The 20,398-nt window shown below is 40.1% G+C and overlaps 1 protein-coding gene across 2 annotated transcripts in view; it reads right to left on the reverse strand.

The window, feature by feature from the left end:
• Window positions 1-1,051: 1,051 nt before the first annotated feature.
• The window catches only part of ets1 (v-ets avian erythroblastosis virus E26 oncogene homolog 1), a 49,291-nt gene continuing 29,944 nt past the window's right edge, over window positions 1,052-20,398 (reverse strand). For both annotated transcript variants that reach the window (XM_077566429.1, XM_077566430.1), the window contains 7 exons: window positions 14,021-14,140; window positions 13,275-13,475; window positions 12,937-13,014; window positions 11,027-11,272; window positions 9,078-9,338; window positions 5,340-5,458; window positions 1,052-3,890 (listed from right to left, as the gene is read on the reverse strand). In XM_077566429.1, the coding sequence (XP_077422555.1) occupies window positions 3,675-3,890; window positions 5,340-5,458; window positions 9,078-9,338; window positions 11,027-11,272; window positions 12,937-13,014; window positions 13,275-13,475; window positions 14,021-14,140 (1,241 nt within the window). In that variant the 3' untranslated portion in view covers window positions 1,052-3,674. The remainder of the gene's footprint in view (window positions 3,891-5,339; window positions 5,459-9,077; window positions 9,339-11,026; window positions 11,273-12,936; window positions 13,015-13,274; window positions 13,476-14,020; window positions 14,141-20,398) is intronic.

A 20,398-nucleotide genomic window follows, 5' to 3' on the forward strand; every position in this document is an offset into this window, starting at 1 on the left:
ACTCAGCCAGCATGTCCACTAATACATATTACATGAATGGGAAAACTTCGACTATTTCATCACTTTTCTTGTCTCGCACTGCAATGTTAAGACTGCGTGCGGGAGACAAGATACAGCGTGTCGAGACCCTTTACAAATATTTAGGTTTAAGGTCTGACAAATGGGATGCTGTAAACTGGCGGCGACAGGACAGCAATACTTTCCTGTCAGTAGGATGCAGAAATCATCTTTGAGAAACTGCCGTGTGGGAAATTTTGCTCTCATTTCGGCAGACGACCTCGTTGTGTGACGCGGTGAAAACAGAGTTTTTAAATCACCTTAGAGTGAGGTACTAAAGTGGACGGTTGGGGGGGGGGGGGGGCTGAGAACCAGTGTAATGTCATTGGGTTCGCGTGTGAAATACACCAAGTGTGAGTGGTATCATGAATTGCTGGGGATTTTCCTCAGACCTGCTGAGTATTCATGTCTGGCGTGGATCATGCAACAGGAGAAGAACCACCTGGCTAATTATAGACACACAACACCCATTTTTTTCTTCTCTAAAATGTGATCTCCACATAAAAAAAAAAAAATCTCTACAATTTCTTCAGGTATCAAATCATAGGAATAGGCATAGGAAGCTGGTGGGGTTCAGTACCTCCAACAAGGTTTCAGAACCACTGCACTGGTACTTTTGATTCATAAAATTCCATATAATTTTAAAGAAAGACCTATTTATCCCAAAATAGCATCTTTTCTTAGAATTGCATGAAATTAATGGTAATTTTCTATTCTAATTTCTAGTTCCTGATCATAAAATGGCCACAACGACCATCACGAGTACCAAAACCTTGGAATAAGGTCTGGTATCGGCCCGATGCGATACCTGTGTCAGTACTCACCCACCCCTATAGTCCAAAATCAGTTTTCTCTTTTTCATGACTTAGTACAATTTGTACTGAGCAGCCGGGGCAGGTGAGTGTACATTCCCTTACATCACAATAAGTTTAGTTCCTGGTTCTATAGTTACCATCACATTGCTCCATTCATTCAAACATACACATACAACCAGTCTATTTGTTCACATATATTTTATAACATTTTTGAAGTACATTAAGTACATTTTAGAAATAGAGGCTACAGTTTATAAAACCTTTCCAGCAGAAATCATTGATGGGCCAGCATCAGCCTTTTTCTCTAGCAGACAGATCTGTTTTATATTAAACAAAAAATGAAAAGAAGAAAAAAAAACATGAAAAGAAATCGCTACATTGTTCATTCCTGTGCTACCTTTAATGTCCCATGAAAGCACCTTAAGTATGCAAATCCTTTTTCATATAAAATATAAATTATTGAAAAAATATTCAAATAGTTTGTGAACTAAATACAATAAAAAAGGATCTCATAACAAAAATACTATAAAATATACAAAAAAAACAACATGAAAACAAAAAGGTTTTCCTTCTGAATCCTTTTTTTTGGGGTGGGGGGGGGGGTATGCATATGCCACAAACTAAGATTCTTAGCCAGACATACAGTAGACAGACCTGTGACAGTACAAATTGCTCTAAAATAATTGTGAACATTTCAACACAAGGTTTACTTCTGGCACATTCAACTAAAAATCCTCTTCTGAAAAAATGAACCAGTTTGTCTACGGCAAAGTCCCTCTCCTTAAAATGGGAACTGATATAAAAACAGTGTTTTAAACATGCAGGAAGAAAACAACAACTGTGTAGCTGATGACAACCAAACAGTTCAAGGTCAAATTGGTGAAATCAGTGCTATTGATAATGACGGCTGGACAAACATCTACCCAATGAAACATCACTTCAGTCAGTGGGAGACCCCAGTGGGAGACCCCTATAAGCTAAATAATACATGAATTAGTCTTTGTGCCATTCCGTTTCCAAAACCCAAAACTGTGAGAGAATCACGGTCCCCGTCTTCCCAACTTTTGGGTCCACACACAAAATACGGCGTCCAAAGACCTCACAAGGCTTTTGGTTATTATCACGGCTTTGTTGCTTGCTTATTTGCGTAATCTGGATCTCTGCGGCGCATTATGAAACACAATCTGTACAAATAGACATCTCCAAAGCTATTTTCATCAATATGGGTAACATTCAGCTACTGTAAACAATAACATTGTATTTATAAGATGATGCTCAACTTTGGCATTTCCCATAAAGCCAGTGTACAGCCCGTTTGCCAAACTCATCTGGAACCAGTGAATCTTAATGCGCAAACATACATGGATGGAATCATACGCTCCCCGCTAACTTCAAATCATCTCGTCTCATTCCACACATTTCCTGAGCATGTTCTCATGAGAATTTGGTGTGGTTTCCTATCAAAAGTAATGCACTACAAAATTTATATTTAGAAGGCGCTTAAATCAGAAGTACATCACAGACGTCATAGTAACTTTAGAGATGGGCATAATAAATCACTAAAGGGTGATTATGTGCAATTGGTTGATGATTATGTCTTGATGCAATTGAGGCAAAATGGAGTATCACACAAGGGAGTCTAAAACATTCAAAGACAAACCCGATTATAAAAAGTACGACACATTTTTAGACTATCATTAAAAATAATTCAACATGAATCACAAAGACTTACAAAAAAAAAGGGGGGGGGGGGCTGGATTACATCAATGAAAATAACGTCCAAAACTTTTGTTTGTGAAGTGCAATTAACTTTTTTGATTTTTATTTCCAGCTAAATTCTCATGAGAGCACAATTTCCCTTACCTTCTCTCCATCAAACACATGCCGCTTTCTTTCTCTCTATTCCCAAACTAAACACTCCATCAGACATTCGGAGCATTCCTCCCCTCAACTAAACTTCACTTGTGACTTTGAAGACGACTAATCAAACACTGCTGAAAACGACAGTGAACCGACATTTTATATATATATATATATATATATACATATATATATATACATATATATATACATACATATATATATATACACACATATATATATATATATATATACTTTAAAGCAACCATAACATTTCCCGCAATGATTGTCTACCGTTTGCTAATACTGCTGGTATATGCAAGAAAAAAAAAGAAAAAAAACCTCAACAATTTCAGTCAATGTCTTAGACAATAAAGCACATACGAAAAAGAAGTTTCATAAGCAACGGCTACTTTCAGTTGTCTCGCAGACACTTTTGCTATGAGTGATCTCACACCCTCCAATCCCATCAGCACGCTTCTCCTTAAGGTTTCTACAGCTAAGCGTGTTTGGTTTCACTGTTACACCTTTAATGTTGATACAAATGACTGTACACGCCTGCTGCTGGGATTGCACGGGCTAAAGTCAGCATCAGTAAAATAATACTCATCATCTTGACGTTTTTTGGTCCAAGCTGAAAATAATTAACAATTGTCTGTCTTGGTCCTCTTGTCTCGTGCTCCACCTGCACGGTGGAAACGACATCTGCAAAAAATACTAGCAGAATATATATCACACCTCCAATGCAACAGGGTATGAATACAGGCTTTTGGGCTTTGTGTCCTCTTAAAACCCCATCCAAGAGCGCTAAGATGACAAAACCAGTTAGTCATTAAAAACATTTTATCCCCACCCCCTCCCCCCAAATAAAGGTTCGTTAAGACCACTTAATGAGTGCCAGTCCATGTGGCTTCATTGTCTTTTTCATGTTTCTGTGGACGTTCACTCGTCCGTGTCCGGCTTTACGTCCAACATGGCGTGCAGCTCCTCGGGAGTGTAGCCCAGCAAGCTTTTTAAGTCACAAACAAAGCGGTAGACGTAGCGCTTCCCCGACGTCTTGTGGATGATGTTCTTGTCGTAGTAGTAGCGCAGGCCGCGGCTCAGCTTCTCGTAGTTCATCTTGGGCTTGTTTTTCCTCTTTCCCCACCTGCGTGCAACCTAAAGCGCCACGAGACGAAGACGGAAGGATCGGGTTAGGATTCGCAATTCGGATGATGAAATTATTACAGCATATGTTTTAAAGCTAGGGTAATATCAGCAGAGAATACAATCTGGAATGATGCAATCAGCATTTGCATTAACATTACAGCATTGAAGGACGTGAGAAGAACAACTAAACTGCATAGCAAGGACAACTTACTAAGCAAAGAGTGAAAAAGTTTGCAGATCTTATTAGAAATTGTCCACCAAGGACGGGTATAATTATTTGATTAGATGATTGTTCAGAATTGTTTTCATTGTGTGGAATTGATTGTTCAGGCAAAATGGGGTGCACTACAAAATCCTCATAAAAACAAAGCGTCATGAGGCACAAGACGGCAAGCTTATGATTGATCAACTGTGTGGAAAAAAATCTTATCACAATTTTCCTTAGCATCAATTTAAAAATAATATTCCAATAATGCTATTTAACTAGTAAAATAGGCGAACCTGCGGGTGCTGAACGTCGAGTATGTAGGAGTTGACTGTAGTTTTATGTTGTAATATTACCATTTACCACTAGATGGCAGATATGGCTTAGCGGTCCTTACACTGGGCGTATGCCTAATATATTTTTTGGGGCTTTGGAATTATATGCAGGACAAATATAGCACCTCAATAACATTAACATTTTGTGTGAGTTGATTTTTGTGAGGAGGCGCTGTGCACTGAAAAAAAATAAAATAAATCACACTATGTGGTTATTTTGTTGTTTGCTTCAAGCTCTTTGTCGTTGGTTTAGGACCGTGGATCTTTTATACATGGATTGAAAAAAATATAGTGAAAAATAAAATATATTAAGAGAACATATTTCACATATGCACGTATTTTGTCCCTATTTAAAATAGAATTATTGTTTTAATGATGAAAAATTGTGGAACCCTTTAGCAAGATGCCGATCTCTGGTCTATGTGAATGGTCCCTGTGGTATGAATTATAAAGGATGCTGTAAACTGCATTCTGGTATGAGTCAGTTTGTTATGCTTCATGGTAAGCTTCCTTGTAATTGTTCATTTTTACCATTTTTAATCACACATATTAATTGAAATGCGCATGCCTTTGTACACAACTCTTAACATTCATATCTTCACCCATGTACTGAAACATGAACAAAGATCACTAAAGTACATGAATCACGATGATCTTAACCATGAGTAAGAATTTATTATAAGCAAACATGCCATCAAAATTAGTTTGAATAACATACTTTATGGTCAATTAACTTAGAATAAATAGTACTCTTGACAACGCTTATGTGATGGGAATCAGCCACACACTCTTTTACAATTACAGTCATGGAACCAAACAAGAATTGTTTCAAAGTAAAAGCAGAGTTTGTTCATGTGGTTAACTACTTAGGACCTCCCAGCGCGTGTGCCAGTGACCAGCGGGGTCGCAACCTCTCACCTCATCTGGGTCGGAAAGCTTGAACTCCCAGCCGTCGCCTGTCCAGCTGATGAAGGACTGGCAAGACTTATCGGTCAGCAGCTCCAGGAGAAACTGCCACAGCTGGATGGGGCCCGTGCCTGTAGAGCGCATGAAAAAACACAAGGTGTTCACATTTTGGAAGACTGGCTCCATTCAAAGTGTCCTTGAAATAAGTTGAATTTAAGCTACTACAAAATGTACAGCGACATTCAGGGAGGAATTTTTCTGGCTTAATTACTTCACTGCTGCACATCGACGTAATTCATTTCAAGTCATATAAACTGAGAAAGAAGTCACAATATAATCTGTGCTAATAGGTGGAGTACAATGTATGCCTTTGTGCTTCTTTTCATGCATGGCTGTTAAATATTCATATGGGTCGCAAGGGTGTTAAAATAAACCTTTTGAAGCAGCCTGAACCCAAAGGAAGGAAAGCAATGTCCTCCCAAAATGTCCTTCATTGTGTATTCATTCATCTGGTGGTGGCCCAGTTCATACTTAAACTTAAGAGTAGTGTTTCTTTAGAATTCTGCACTGATTAAATCACTGATCGGCCATTCACAGAATACAAATTGTATGTGAGGGTCACATTTATTGTGTAATAAAGTAATAGCAGTTTAAGGCTGATGGCTTACAGTGGAAAAAACTGAGTGAAAGCAGAACAAAGACAGTTAAAAAAAATGGTTTCATGTCTGCTAGATTAACTGCAGCACACTTTGATGTTGTGGCTTTTCAGCATACACGCTAACCAACCTGCTGTTGAAGCGTGCATTTTGAAATTACACCTGTTTAAGCAGCACACCGCCCCAGCAGAAAAGCAAGGGGGGGGAAAAAAAAAAAAAGAAGCGAAAGCCACCTCTCAAACAAAACCCAAACGCATCTTGTATAATATACCCATAAGAGTTCGGGGAAACTGAGAATGTGGGTTCCACGCTTGACATGACATTTGTGAGCATGCGGCTTGTGTTTGAGCGCAGAAAAGAATGTATATGGCAGTAACACTGGCTCTCTTTCACAGCTTTGACTCACATTCCAACGTCTGCCGCTGCAACAGCGAAGGCCCTTCACCAGCGACGGCCACTCTCGCGCATAAAAAACGCAGACTGCATTTTTATGAAAAGAAACACGTTTCCAAAAATATCTTACAATGGCCTTGTACTGAATAAGTGAACAGTGGGGCCTTACAGTAGCAGCACACTCTCAGTATGTGACCCAACCAAATGGAAAATTTGATTCATGAAAGTGTAACTGGCAAAAAGGCTAACAGGCTACAAAATGGCCAGTGGGGTAATTATGGTTAGTTAATGGACAATCAAGTCAAAAAAGTTGTAATTTTTATTTTTAGCACAAGTTTTTTCTATGAATTTTTGGTGACTAAACCTCAAAGGTAGTCGTCTAAATTGCTGTGCCTGCAGGATAGTGTTCAGTTGTGGAGTTTTATAATGACTGAAAATGTATTTGTGTGACTGCAAACTTTATATTAGATAAACGGTAAATTGGAATTAGAGCAAAATAGAATTATAGCAAGCTATAGTTTTCCTAGTATGCAGCATTTTGTTCTCGAAAGTGATGCTGTCACCCATAACCCAAACAAATATTTTTAACTCAACTCAACTGGTAGCACGTTACATGCAAAGTAGCTGTAGCAATTATAGATTCTAGTGTGTGGTTAAATAAAATTGATTAACCTCTAAGCCAGTGGTTCTTAACCTTGTTGGAGGCACTGGACCCCACCAGTTTCCGATGCACATTCACTGTTCCCTTTATTGAAAAATTTAAAATAAAAATTCTTCAAACTTCTACTACAATTGCTCAACTTGGCATTGCAAATCAAGCAGGTTGACTCCCATGACTCAACTACATTTGTAGATCACTTTAAAAAAAATACACCACAGTTTTCAACCCTGCAGGGGCAACAGATACGATAAAAACAGCAGAGGACCCAGAATTGAACCCTGTGGAACACCATACATTCCGTCATACATGTAAATTCATATTGCACATATTAGTTTATTGCTCGACAGTTAGTATCAAGGGACAAAAATAAATAAATCACACGTACATCACAAGTCCCACAACCCAGGTCAAGAACCACTGCTCTAAGCTGTAAAACAAATTCAACTCTCCAAGTGTAGCATCCCTCTAATTAATGCCTGATTCAAATAAGTTTTTTTTGGCCTTTATTCTGATAAAATAATCCAAAAAAGATAACCTGAGTTGCAGGCATTGACTTGAGTCACTCTCAATTAATTAAATAATCAATTGACCCATTTAATGCATCTTTCTCTCTGTAAGATGTGCCTACACTAGTGAGCATTAGAATCTCAGAACAGCTAGAGTTAAAGATGATGCAATGCTGACAGATTATAGAGCAGATGGCTGTTAAACTGCTAGTTAGCCAGAAGAAACCGTGGGGACTGCGTTTTCTTCTGAGCGGCCACCTCATTCCCACAATACTGGGTCACGTAATCATGACACCGCTATGATAAGAAAGTGAGCAGATGATCAAGCCAGTTAAAGCTTGCACTTAAACCTATTGCTCTCTTATTTTTTTTTAAACCACCCACACAAAAATGTATGCACAGTGTTATAATGCAGGCGCCATATAAAAAATAAAACCGAATAATGCTCACTTTTGACAATACATTTTAACACTTATTAAATGTGCTTATGTTTGTGGGTGTGGAACTGCATTGTATCCAAATAAGTCACCACCGTTATTCCAGTAGTGATAGTATTTATGTTTTAGACTGAACAACATGCATTTCCTATTTTGAAGCTAATATGTAATTTACTTGACAATGAAAAGTTTTTGATTATTGTCACTTTTATTGTTCCTCTCAAATGTATCTAGTTGGAAAAGCAACGGTTTAGATCTTTAGAATGGGTTTTAAAAGGTGCTTATTTAGACAGTAATTAATCTTTTAACGTGATGCATGTGTGATAAATACCATGATTTACTTAAGTATAAAGATTACACAACCTCTAAACCTCCGTTTTTAGGTCTGCATACTATTATACTACATTCAGCACGTCGGTGAGTGTTGGCCAAAAACTGGTCTATTTAAAATACATTTGCATCGGAGCAGGTTGAAGATTGACATTATCTGTCCCTGAAAATACCACAGGAGATGAAGTGATAATCTGACTGTGGCTGGTTGTGTGCAAGGACGGCATCATTTCAGTTTCAGCAGCGTTGCTAAGGCAACCTGCAAAATGTAGGTTGAAATGTGGGCTACAGATTACGAAGAGGCAGATTAGAAATGAACAAAAGAGACAACCAAAAGCAAGAAAGGAAAAAAAGACTGCACAAGCATTACATACTTTGTTTCTTTTAATGTGCATGCATTGGGTTACTTTTATTTCTTGGTTGAAAAGGGGGAGGTGAACTGCACCTGAGGCTATTGGTCGTCTTGGACAAAGCTTTCTTTCAAGAATAATTTGGGTCCTGTGCAAATTAATAACAACGAAAGTCTTTTTAAAGGTATTAAACATTATTAAAGTACTATATATTTACCAAACTCTCTCCAGCTCAGAAATAAAGCTAAAATATTTTCTTCTTCTGACACATAGTGATGCTTTTCAATGCAGCACGTAGGTCATGTTTGTGGACTCTCCATTTTGGGTTGATTGTAAAAGTGTGCACATGCTGACGGTCCAGTGTGAATTTATAATACATGAGTGTTAAACTTTTGAATTTCCTACCAAACCGCTCACCTGTGTATCCTGCAAGTGCCGCCGCCGGAATGACGGGTTTGTCTTTGCTGAGGTCAGAACGTTCCCTCACATAATCTTTAAAGGTGCCCTTGGGCTTGTGGCCGTGCAACGCCGTGGGGTAATCCTCTGAGTCGAAACTGTCGTACGAGGGTACCCGCTGTAGACTGCTGAACGACGACTGGCTGCTCCAGGACTGCGTCAGACGATCGCAGCTTTCGAAACTCTCGATACTCTCAAAAGAGTCCTGGCCACCAAGTTTACCTGCACACAAATGGGAAGGTTTAAAAAAATGTCTAATTAGATGCCAAACAATCCTGATTTATTTACTTTAAACCGTTTTCTTCAAGCAGCTCTGTTCGATTGCAAAGGGACCCAAAATGTCTGACACAGTGGTTCTTAACCTAGGTTTGATTAAACTCCAGGGGTTCAGGGAGTCCGTCTCATGGGTTCAACCATGTTGAGCAAAAAAAAAGTGGTCGGACAAATATGTGCAATATGAATTCTCATGTTACGGAACTTATGGTGTTCCACAGGGCTCAAGTCTGGGGCCTCTGCTGTTTTCATTGTATCCGCTGCCCCTGGGTTCCATCTTAAGAAAATAGCGGTGGTTGTCTTAAAGTGCTTTATAAATTGAGCAATTGTAGTCCAGCATAACTAGCTATCTAGCAAAACTAAAGGAACACTTAAGCTGCATGGAGATGGGGAATACAAGAACACACCTTCTCAATTCAAGGTGAAGAGAGCTAGAGTTGCTAAAAAAGGCTACTCTCCTTGTTCATTTTGTTCACCAATAAACTCTATACCTATGCGACTATGTTGAATTTAAAAACAATCAAAAGGGTTCGGTGAATGCGCATAGGAAACTGGTGGGGTTCAGTACCACAGATCTGACGTAAACCCTGTTGTTAGGCTATTTGTTGCAGTGGCACCGTTGTGTAGGGCAGATAGTAACACTCACTTTCTGTACAGTAGTTCTTTGTATGGTTCAACTTCTGCATTCCACACCTCATTTCACTTGCATAACCACCATTTGGATTCAATTTCAAATAGTAGACAATCGCACAAATTGTTGTGCTATTTTTAGTCTTGGGAAAGATACGGACCGCCTTTCATTGGTGAGTCATTAACAAATGACAGATAATGCAGCACCTCGATTGATGCTGAAATCTTCGACCGGCCAAATTGGAGCCACATGTGGATATCAGTCGAGCCACAAAAATACTTTCCCATGAGTGCACAATGCAGGGCTGAAAAGTAACATGTGGTGTGTGGGATGCACAAGGATAGGATTTTGTGCATTGCACTAGGTAGGGGGAATTTGTAGATTACACAAGGCACTTCATATGTGGAAGCTTTGACATACATAAATGTTATCATCACTTTTAAGTGCATGGTTGCTTGGTTCTTCACACATCTCAACCACAGTTGATGCGTGGAAAAAGGTAGATGTTTGCCCTCCTTTAAACAACTATAAAAAAAATGGCCATTAAAACCAAAAATTTGGCCAATTTGCAAACCCTTTTAAAGTTATTTTATTAATATTAAGCTTAGTGAAGGAACATTATAGGGGAAAAAAACTTTGGAAAAAAGTACTTACATAATTTATTTATGTTTTAGTTTCCAGCTATTAAGGCAGGTAGTGGTGTGTCTTTGTGTATCAGTTTGACAAAAAAAAAAAAGGTGCTGCTTTCCCTCGACCTAGAATGGTGTGAAAAGCAGTTTTGCAGAGACCACAAACCAACCAGAGGATCTGTTTATCGCTTCTGGTAGCATCAGCAAACTCCGATACACTCAAACAGCAGCAATGAAATCACAAACACCCTTCATGCACATTTTAGAAAACACACAATATAAGCAAAACAGAAATCTGCACATTACAAAGCCCTGCAGACTATTCTGAACTTCAATCTCAAATCTGTCCCATATGTTTTGATGCATGACCTCCTCACCTCTGCTCAGACGTCCCACACACATGTTGTCAGGGGATACCACCTCCTGTTTGACAGAGAAGTAGTCGCCCTGCAGGGGGTTGAGGGGCGTGTCCCGTAGGATGACAGCGGGGTATTCGCTCTCGTACTTGAGCGTCAGTAATTCCTCTGAGCTGATGGGGTGAAGCGTTTGGTAGGACTCTGTGATGAAGCTGGGCTCCGAGTATTCAGAGGGGGGGACGCACTGGGCATGCTCAACACCATAGCCTGAAGATGGGAGAGAGCAGAGAGAAAGCAGAGCAGGAAAGAGAAGAGCAAAACAGAGGAGTGAGATCAATCTTTTGAGCAAGCAGAGTGATCATCCCTCATTGTGAAGACTATAACAACTGTGGCAGATGACAATGTGTGGACACAGCCAATCCTTCACTGATAAGCTATTTAGGAAAATCACAAGACTTTTACCAAACACAAAAGCATTCACCAAAGTCAACTGCAGACTGCTGTCTACAGCTTCTTTGATTGGCTGTCTTTCAAAATGAGTAGGAGTTGTGCTTGTGGTCCTCACAGTAGTACCTCTTAAACCCGTGTTCATTTAATCCCTTTTTCCATTGTACCGGTTCTACCCCAAAACAGCCTGGTTCCCACCTATGCGGTCACTTTTCCATTACACGTTTTCAGTGCCATGCGGTTACAATGGAAATGTTCTCAGAACCTCTTTCAATCTGGTTCTAGGACACGGGCCAAAGAGGACCCGTGACGTCACTGTCATCTGATTGGCCAACAGATGTAGGCATTTGTTTAAGTAATGCGGCTAGGAACACCATTTGATATGCCCATTTGCTGGTTTTAAGCAAGCAAGACAGCTGGCCACCGGCAAGTAAGTATTTACAACAATACTTAAAACCATATTTACAAGTTCATATTTACTAATGAATAAAGCTTATGGTAAAAATGTTAGCCAGCGAAGCACACTGTTTGGGGTCCATTGGCTTGAATAAGAGGATTCTAATGCCGCTTTTCCAGCCTGGCATGACATGCAACCACACCACACCACGTCGCACAGAACGACACTACACGGCCTCCGTTGCATTTCTGTTACAGCAGACGCGCGGCGGAAAGGGGGCAGGACCATTTGAACTGTCCAAGCCAAGCTTGCACTCCCGCAGTGCGTGCAGCTCCGCCATAACATTTCACGAGTGGTAAGTCGCGCCAACATTGAACCATATTTACAATTTCATATGGGCCACTATGGATGAAATATTGCGATTTTATTGCTCATTCAAGTGAATGGACCTGGCGACGTGCACATGGTTTGAGAAAATTTAACCACAAGCTTATGTATTTCATCCATTGATACATATAAAATTGTAAATATGTTTAAGTATTGTAGTAAAATCCAATCTGTGTGAACTGTATACACTATACTGTATTTTTATGCCTTGGCAGCGGGCTCTCATTAGCTTAGACCCAGACACTTATTTTTCCTATGTGTGACAGCCTTTGCGCATTTGATTGGGCTGTAATTTGCGACGTTGCCACATATTCAACGGCGTTTAATATTATATTGACATAAGCATGTCCCAAACATTCTGACTTGTGATGTGAACAGCAACATTAGATCAGGAATACACATTAATCAATAGAAGTCTTGTGACCGATGGCATTGGCACAATCACAATGTTGTGAAAAAAAAATCCACAGCTTGCTTTTATACATGAAATGAAATTCAAAAAGACAACAAATAGACTGTGCTGTAAAGTATTCGGCGAGATTACTCATTTATAAGCACACAACCATTGCAAAACCTACACTGTATCACAATTAAACATAGGGAAATGTGTTCTCTTCAAGGTTTGAATGTCCTGGTCTATTTTAAAATAGCATCCTGTAATTTTACAACATGACTGAAATTGAGTGTGGCAAGTACTTACTGACAAAGTAGTCTGAGGTATAACGGGATTCCTGGAAGTTGGAGGTCAGTCCGTTGTTGGGGTAATGCTTTGGATCCTCTTCATGAAAAATAGATAAAGAATCAGTTGCTGAGCGTCAGTGACCTCGACATTGATTTTATGTATCACGTAACTGCATGCAGCATTATGAAATATTAATGACCTCAGCTAACGTGTGCCTTCCTGTTTGGCTCCTGTTACTATAGCAAATATCGACTAAATGAATACAAGCAAAGATCACATCTCTTGTGCGCCTTTCTCACGTATTACATTTTAGCGTCTTCAACCTTATAACCTCTGTGTGAGAAAATAACTCCTACCTTTTTGAAGCATTTCTAAATGTTCCCAAAGGATGTCGCCCACAAAGTCAGGTGCTAAGTCCAGGAAGCGCTCCTTGCCCATGGCGCACAGACTGCCGCCATTCATGCAGAATCTGTCAAAGTCTACATTCTTCAGACTGAACTCGTTCACAGTCCACGTTAGCCACGCTGCTACGTGATTTTCTGTCCATTGTCTGGGGTCTAGAGAGGATCAGAAGCGGTGATTGGCACTTACGTTTTTATCTGACGTCTGTGTGCTGCCTTTGACACGAATATTTAATAAACATTAAGGATGGCTGAATTTTCCAGCATTAGCTTGCTGCACGTGATGGTGTTAGCTGTGTTTTGAGAAATGTGCTGAATATAACTGGCTATAATCAGTCCACTTAAATCAAACAGTCAGGCATCAATGGATGTAAACAAGCAGAAGCGAATGGGGGTGTGGCTGTACAGTTCCACTGACAAACACAGTACAGCAGTCCTGCTGTTACCAATTGCAGGAACAGGCTCTGCAGTTGGCCTCAATTAGGAAGCTACATAATTACTTTGCTGTCTACATTCTAAGAATGCTGCAGTCAGCCTGAAATGAAACATACCCGATGCGAGGCCATACTTTGCATATCCGGTGATATATCGAAGGATCTGATATTTTGTATACAGCACATTGTGGTTTTGAGGGCTCGGTATGTGTTAAGATGGAAACCCCCTCCTCGTTAAAACAAGTAATTAGTGTAGAAGCAATCTACCTTTGGGGATGCCCAGTCGCTGCTGTTCTTTGGTGAAGCCACTGAACGTAGCCTTTAGAGCTTGGGACATCATCTCTTTACTTCCGGGAGTTAGCAGGGGAACATCTCCACACTCCGGATCTGCCAAAACACAAATTACAAAGAGGAATAAGTTTGATAAAGCTGCAAAATCATATTTTCTATTTGATTGAGGTTTGTAAGCACATAATAAAGCAAAATATGCAGTTTTACAGAGAAATTCTGTCAAAAAACTTTACTCATACAAACAACCGTTGCAAACATAGTCTTGACTGAAACAAACAATCATTACATGCAAATGTTTTTTCACCGGGTGTTCTGTTTCCAGATAAACACGTTGTTTATTTGCCATTTCTCAAAAGGCTAACCTCTACCGCACATACCTTCAAATGTTGGGTGGGTGCGGGGTTTAACGCCTGGTGCCCATCAGCAACACCGTGACCCCTTCTTAGCCCTCCTACAATGTTGCCCTGACACAGTGGACCTACTGTCGCCAGACCAAGCATGAGGTCAAACCCTGGGAAGGGTCAGGAGTCAAAAGATGAGGTGATGATGTCATCTAGGCTGTCGGCTAGGGCTAGTCAAGTTGTGGGGGAGCTATCTTGAGGGTCTCAGTCAGACACTATCCGCACTGTTCTCTGCTCACAGCCAGTGGGCACCCAGTGGGGAACAGAACTCTCTTTGATGCCTTTAAACAGTGCCTGATGACTCGCGCTCATCTAATTAGATTGACCAGACTTAAAAAGTGTGGGATACACAGGCCAACAAGGGAGATGATAAGGAACAATGGGTAAGACCCTGAGGCCACAAAGATTACGAGAATAGGCTGCAAAAACCAAAATGGACAAATATGCCCTAAGAATCACAAAAAATGTCAAATTATTTAGAGCATTATTGTGAGTACAACCAAGATGGATGGGTACAATGTGTTCCATTACTACTGCCAGTCAGACATTGTATTATCTCGTCTGATAAAGCCTGAGTCATATGAGTTACAGTTTAACTAGATTTTGAGTGCTTTGAAGATGCATCATCATTTCACAGAAGGCTTACATTGATTGATAAAGTAACCATGTAAAATGTGTATCTTCAGTTATTTGATGATAGAATGGATTTTAATCAGCACAGACATTAGTAATGTGTAACTTAGGTTTACCAAATGTCACAGCTCTAGTGTTGTATTAGCGTTAGCAATGATGTGTGCCGTGCTAGGTAAAACTATTTTCATTGCTTGTTGAATCTTTGACTGCCAAAAACGTTAAATAACGTTTAGTAAAATCCTATGGAGGAGTGCCAAAGACGTTAAAAGACGTTTGTTTCAAAACAGAGTTGAAACTAACCATTTTCTATTGTTGATTACTCAATTTTTTTCTGATGAAAGATGAGAGTCCAATCTTTCATTTGGTAGTATGTGTGTTTCCATAGTCCAAACACCACATTTTCTGTGGACCTTGAAAGATCAGTCAAAATGCTTAAATCGGCTGGCACCCACGGCATCCCTTTTCTGAAAACGTCTGGCAGTCAAAGAGTTAATAAAAATTGTGTATCCTGCAGATTTGGGAGTGAAATAAACACTACAAGACAAAATCATGAGATGCAAGCTTTTGATTGGACAAGATCATTAGCTTTTTTCAAGCAAACAAGTTTGAACTTGATAACCATGGTATATAACTGAATGTATATCCAGGAAATTGTTTTCAGTTTTGTGTATGTTGCGTTAATGCTTATGTCAGCACAAACAACTGTTGCTTCAAAATTGCATGCTAAATTTCTCAATATATATTTAAAGAGTGTACATGATTTATGCAAACTGTTGATGTAGGTGTAGCTAGAAGAAGAGCAAATTGTTGCGAAATATTGCTTTAAGCCAAAGTTCATAGAAGGCAACCTCATCTAAAAAAAGAAAAATGAAAAAAAACATGTTTGTGTCACAACAGCATCAAAGCCACATGTTCAGACAGCTCCACTGGGCTGGTGGTTTTATCTACCAGCAGTGTGCACTAAAGCGGCGTACGCTTCATGCCTACCATGACCACTCACTGACGCCTCGACCTAGTCTGGAATTCACAGCAACTTTCCCTCCTTTCTTCCATGTAACCAAGCTCTGTCTGTGTAAAATTAGATTTGCTTTTTTTTGTTTCTATCCTCTGGGTCAAAAAGAAAATAAGTGATAGTTTTACCCCACAATGTATGTGATTTAGTAGTATCTTGAAAAAGTATATGAATGTGGAATGGCAAAGTTGGTGATCATAAATTTGAAAGTTAGTATACTATAATTTGCTGCAAATAGAGTAAATACTGGCGTTACAGGGTCATTTAAGCTGACACACACATTTCCTATCCCATATTTCCATTTGACTTGTCCTATCCTTATTTCCATTTGGGGATAAATTGTTATATGAAAACTACACATGCAGCTTCAAAATACAAAAACATGCTTTCCTCATCACCATGTGTTTAAAAAAAAAATGGTGACATGTTACATTTGCTGCAAGCTGAGATGGGATTGGGGCTCAGACAGTCTGTGCTTTGATGTAAATGCCACGGCGAAGTGTGGCCGTTTATTTTAACTCCATCGAGTCGAGTTTGTCTGCACTTTCCAACTGCTTGAGTCTCTCCCTCCTCATCGCTTTTATCAGCCCTTGCAACTTAGAACTTGCCATTGAAGACCTGAATCCACTGTAACACAAAATCCTCCATCAAAGACATGCAACACTAAGAGACGCCATTAAACACTCTTTGATGAGAGAAACATGAGCTATGGTGAGCGTAGACGGCAAACTGCAATGGGAGGGATTTATTTTGTTTGCGTTTGGATAATGAAGAAGATAATCCCTCATTAGCCAAACAGTAAATAATTACATTAGTAATGGGAGAAATGGCATTAGTGGAAAATGGGGATTATTGTTTTTCTCAAAAATACTTAAAACGGTCTCGAAACAGCAGTCATCCAATCGGTTGCCGGGCACTTTCACTCTTCAGTCTTGGCATCCATATGCAAGGAATTATCTGTACTATTAAAGTCAAAGCCAACAAGTGAAGTGTCCATACTGTACGTTCGGGTCATTGCTGTTCCAGTTACTGCATGTGTCAGAAACACACATTTCAAACTCCTGCTGATTTATTCTCACTTTTGAATTTGTAATGGGAAAAAAATAGCTATACTGTATGAAGACATAGTATACAATTTAATAGTAATCCATATTAGTAGTGATGCGCTCTACTGAAGGTTAAAAAGGAGATTTGTGATTTAACGAAGTTTGTTGATATGTTGCAATTTAAGGGAAAAAACACTTATCACAGAGCATTTTCTATGTGTATTGATTTTTTGAAGCTTTTGTGAATTGCACTAGACAGGCACACCAGTGCAGACAGCAGATTCACCATACTAAAGGACTAATGGTAATAGCGCTATCATCTCTGAGAATGATCCATATGAAACTTATCTGCGGCAGAGAGCTAATGTGCAGTGTGCGTCCATTAGTGAAAGAGGCAAAGCTAGCATCATTCGAGGCGGTATCTAGTAAATGATGCCCTGATAGGATTTCAGTGCCTGCAAGTCCCATTAGAAACACAATGGTCAAGCAAGTTCGAGCATTCACAAGTCATCACTTTCCACATTAGACAGTGTGGTTCTACCCACTTAGCTTACAAAATGTGGGAGCGGCTCTGTCGAGACTCGCGGTGGAAAATACATTGTAGAACATATAGAATGATCTTAGTCTATATGTTGTCTATTCGGAGAAGTCAATCAGTTGTTTATAGGCATTTATAAGCCACACCTCTCTCACCAATATATGAGTAATGGGCAGGCTTGCTGACTGTGCTGTTTTCACAAAGGGAGTCTTACATGCTGTGCACCTTTAAAGTTACAGGCTTTCCATCCAAGTCCATTCCTAACAACTGTCAAAGGTTCTGATAAGGCCTAAAGATGTTAAACTACAAAATATACAAACATCCACTCCTGAGCTAAATTAGTCTAAGTACCAGAGAATGAGTGTGACAAAGATTTGTATAGTCTTTGGGTCTAAAAGAGGGGTTGAATAGGATAATCAGGGAACATCCTGAGGAGGTGGGTGCTTCAGGACCGCTAAGTACAGAGGATGAGTCACCGGCTTGCAATATGATCCCATGAACGGGAGGTCTCACAAGGCTCCCTCACTTTTTAGTGTCTCTGGTGTGACATCACTGTGGGATCAGTGCCATCTGACAACCTCTGTTGGAGACTCGCTTCATTCATAAAGGCCGAACTGCAGTCTCCACTCTTGTGATGCAATGATACAAGCACTGAATGCAACCAAACCCGATACAATGGGACGGCATGCTTTTTATCATACAACTGAGCTATAATTAGCCCTGCAGAGTTTATACAGTGACTAGCTGTGGGTTGATCTGAGAAGCAGACTTGGGGGGGGAGGGAAATGGGGGAACGATGCAAAAAAAACTCTTTGCTCCTTTATGCTCCACTTTGGTCTTAAAAAAAAAAAAAGAGTTTAAGAGTCAATTTCCTGGGGATAAGTGTTAACTTCCTGTGGGTAGTAGGTCATGTTGTGGGTTCAGGTAAAGGTCAGATACTTAAGGTAGTAAGGTGTTTCTGAATATTCCACATGAATGTAGCTCCAGTTGAAGCAGAAAAAAGGAAGGGATACCTTGGCTTTACGCCAAAGCCTTACAATTGGCATTTTAAGGTATGTGTGTCTACCTACAGCTGACCAGAGGTGACACTTCTATCTGAGAGAACCTTTGATGGAGATCTTATCGGGGACCTTTGGTCTGAGACCATGGGCTCATACACATATGAAGGGGGCCCATTCAGCACCACAGAGTGATGAAGTGGCGGCTGAGGGAGCAAAAAGGAGGAGGGCAGCATTGCAGTCTGGTTTTGAGAGGACTGCTTGTTCAGACAGCTGTTTAGATTTCCATCTCAGTTCCAAGAACCAGGAATAGAAGTGTAGAACCATCTCAAACCAACGTGAAGGTCAGACTGCACCTAACGCAGGACGGTGTTGGCGATATCCGAACACAAACCAGGATCATCCCTCCAGCACAGACCGTGAAGCTGAAGCTGTAGTTTTATTCTTAGACAGCAACCACTGAATTTTGGCTGCCCTGTTGGAGCGCAAGCCTGCGGTGGTGTATAGAGGCTGTGTGGCATGAGGCCACTCCTGCTGACATCTGTCTTTGGCAATGAAACTGGAGTTGTCCCGAATCATCACCAACGCAGACACGCCGGCTACTGGAGTAGACAATAAGTGAGACTAATACAGCACGGCTGCCATACTGTCCTTCTATTTCCTCTCCATAAGTCTCTCAAATCACATTAGCTTATGATGTGCTAGTGCTACTGTTTCTGCTTAACACTCTGCCCTTAACCCAAAGAGATGCTAAATATCTTTTCACCAATAGTTTGACGGTACTCTTTCTTTGCGGTAAGTAGGGAAGCTTAACACTTTCAGCATGATTTGGTCGCCAAAGTGTTTGCGTAACTGCTTATGAGCAACGTTCTGAGTCTCCAAAGTGTGAAAAGGCCTGTGGTTTAGGTGTGCCTCAAGTTTCAGTAATGCACTTTTCACAGTACAGCACCCAACCTTCTTTTCTTCTGTACTTTAAGTTAAAACAGCAATAACCAGAGTGCAACCACTGCCATATTTTTACAAAAATTAATGGGTGAAAGGCCAAACAGCTTAAAGGAAATGTCTTTGTCCAAATCGAACATAAAACAAAAATGCTCCCGAAGGTGCATTTTGGAGATATGTTTAAATTGTGTTACTTTAAGGTCATAACCGCAGGCTAATTTGTAATGGGGGGGGGGGGGGGTTAAATCTGTGTATTACCAATTTGTCCAAAGTAGAGCGCTCACCATCTCACACGACTACTATGCTGCCCCGTGTGTTCAATATTTAGAATCCTACAGAGGCATATTCCCACACTAAGCAGGAAAAAATGAAACTGACATCCAAGTGTTCCACTGGAGAATGCAGGTGGTTCGAGTCCAGGCTCCATCCATGTTGTAAACAAACAGGGGATGCTCTGGGGAGACTGTTTGGGCATTAAACCAAACAGACGACACATCTGACAAACAGTTTACTCTGCGTGTTGCAATTTTTCCACAAAACATGGCCCATTTTTTCATTTAAGCTGATACATTCTGCAACCAGGGCTCTTATGTAAGTGTGCATTATTCGGGGCAGTCACATTTTCCCCCACAATCAATGGGCTATTGTCTGATGAATAAAATTAAACATGCTGAAAATTAAAGACAACTTCAATTTTGGATTTAGGGATGTAGGATAATGCTATTTTCAACCGATACCGATAAACTAATAATTTAGGAAGTGACCGATGTCGATAACCGATAAG

Source organism: Vanacampus margaritifer, chromosome 5 (assembly GCF_051991255.1).
Source record: "Vanacampus margaritifer isolate UIUO_Vmar chromosome 5, RoL_Vmar_1.0, whole genome shotgun sequence".
NCBI classification, from domain to species: Eukaryota; Metazoa; Chordata; class Actinopteri; order Syngnathiformes; family Syngnathidae; genus Vanacampus; species Vanacampus margaritifer.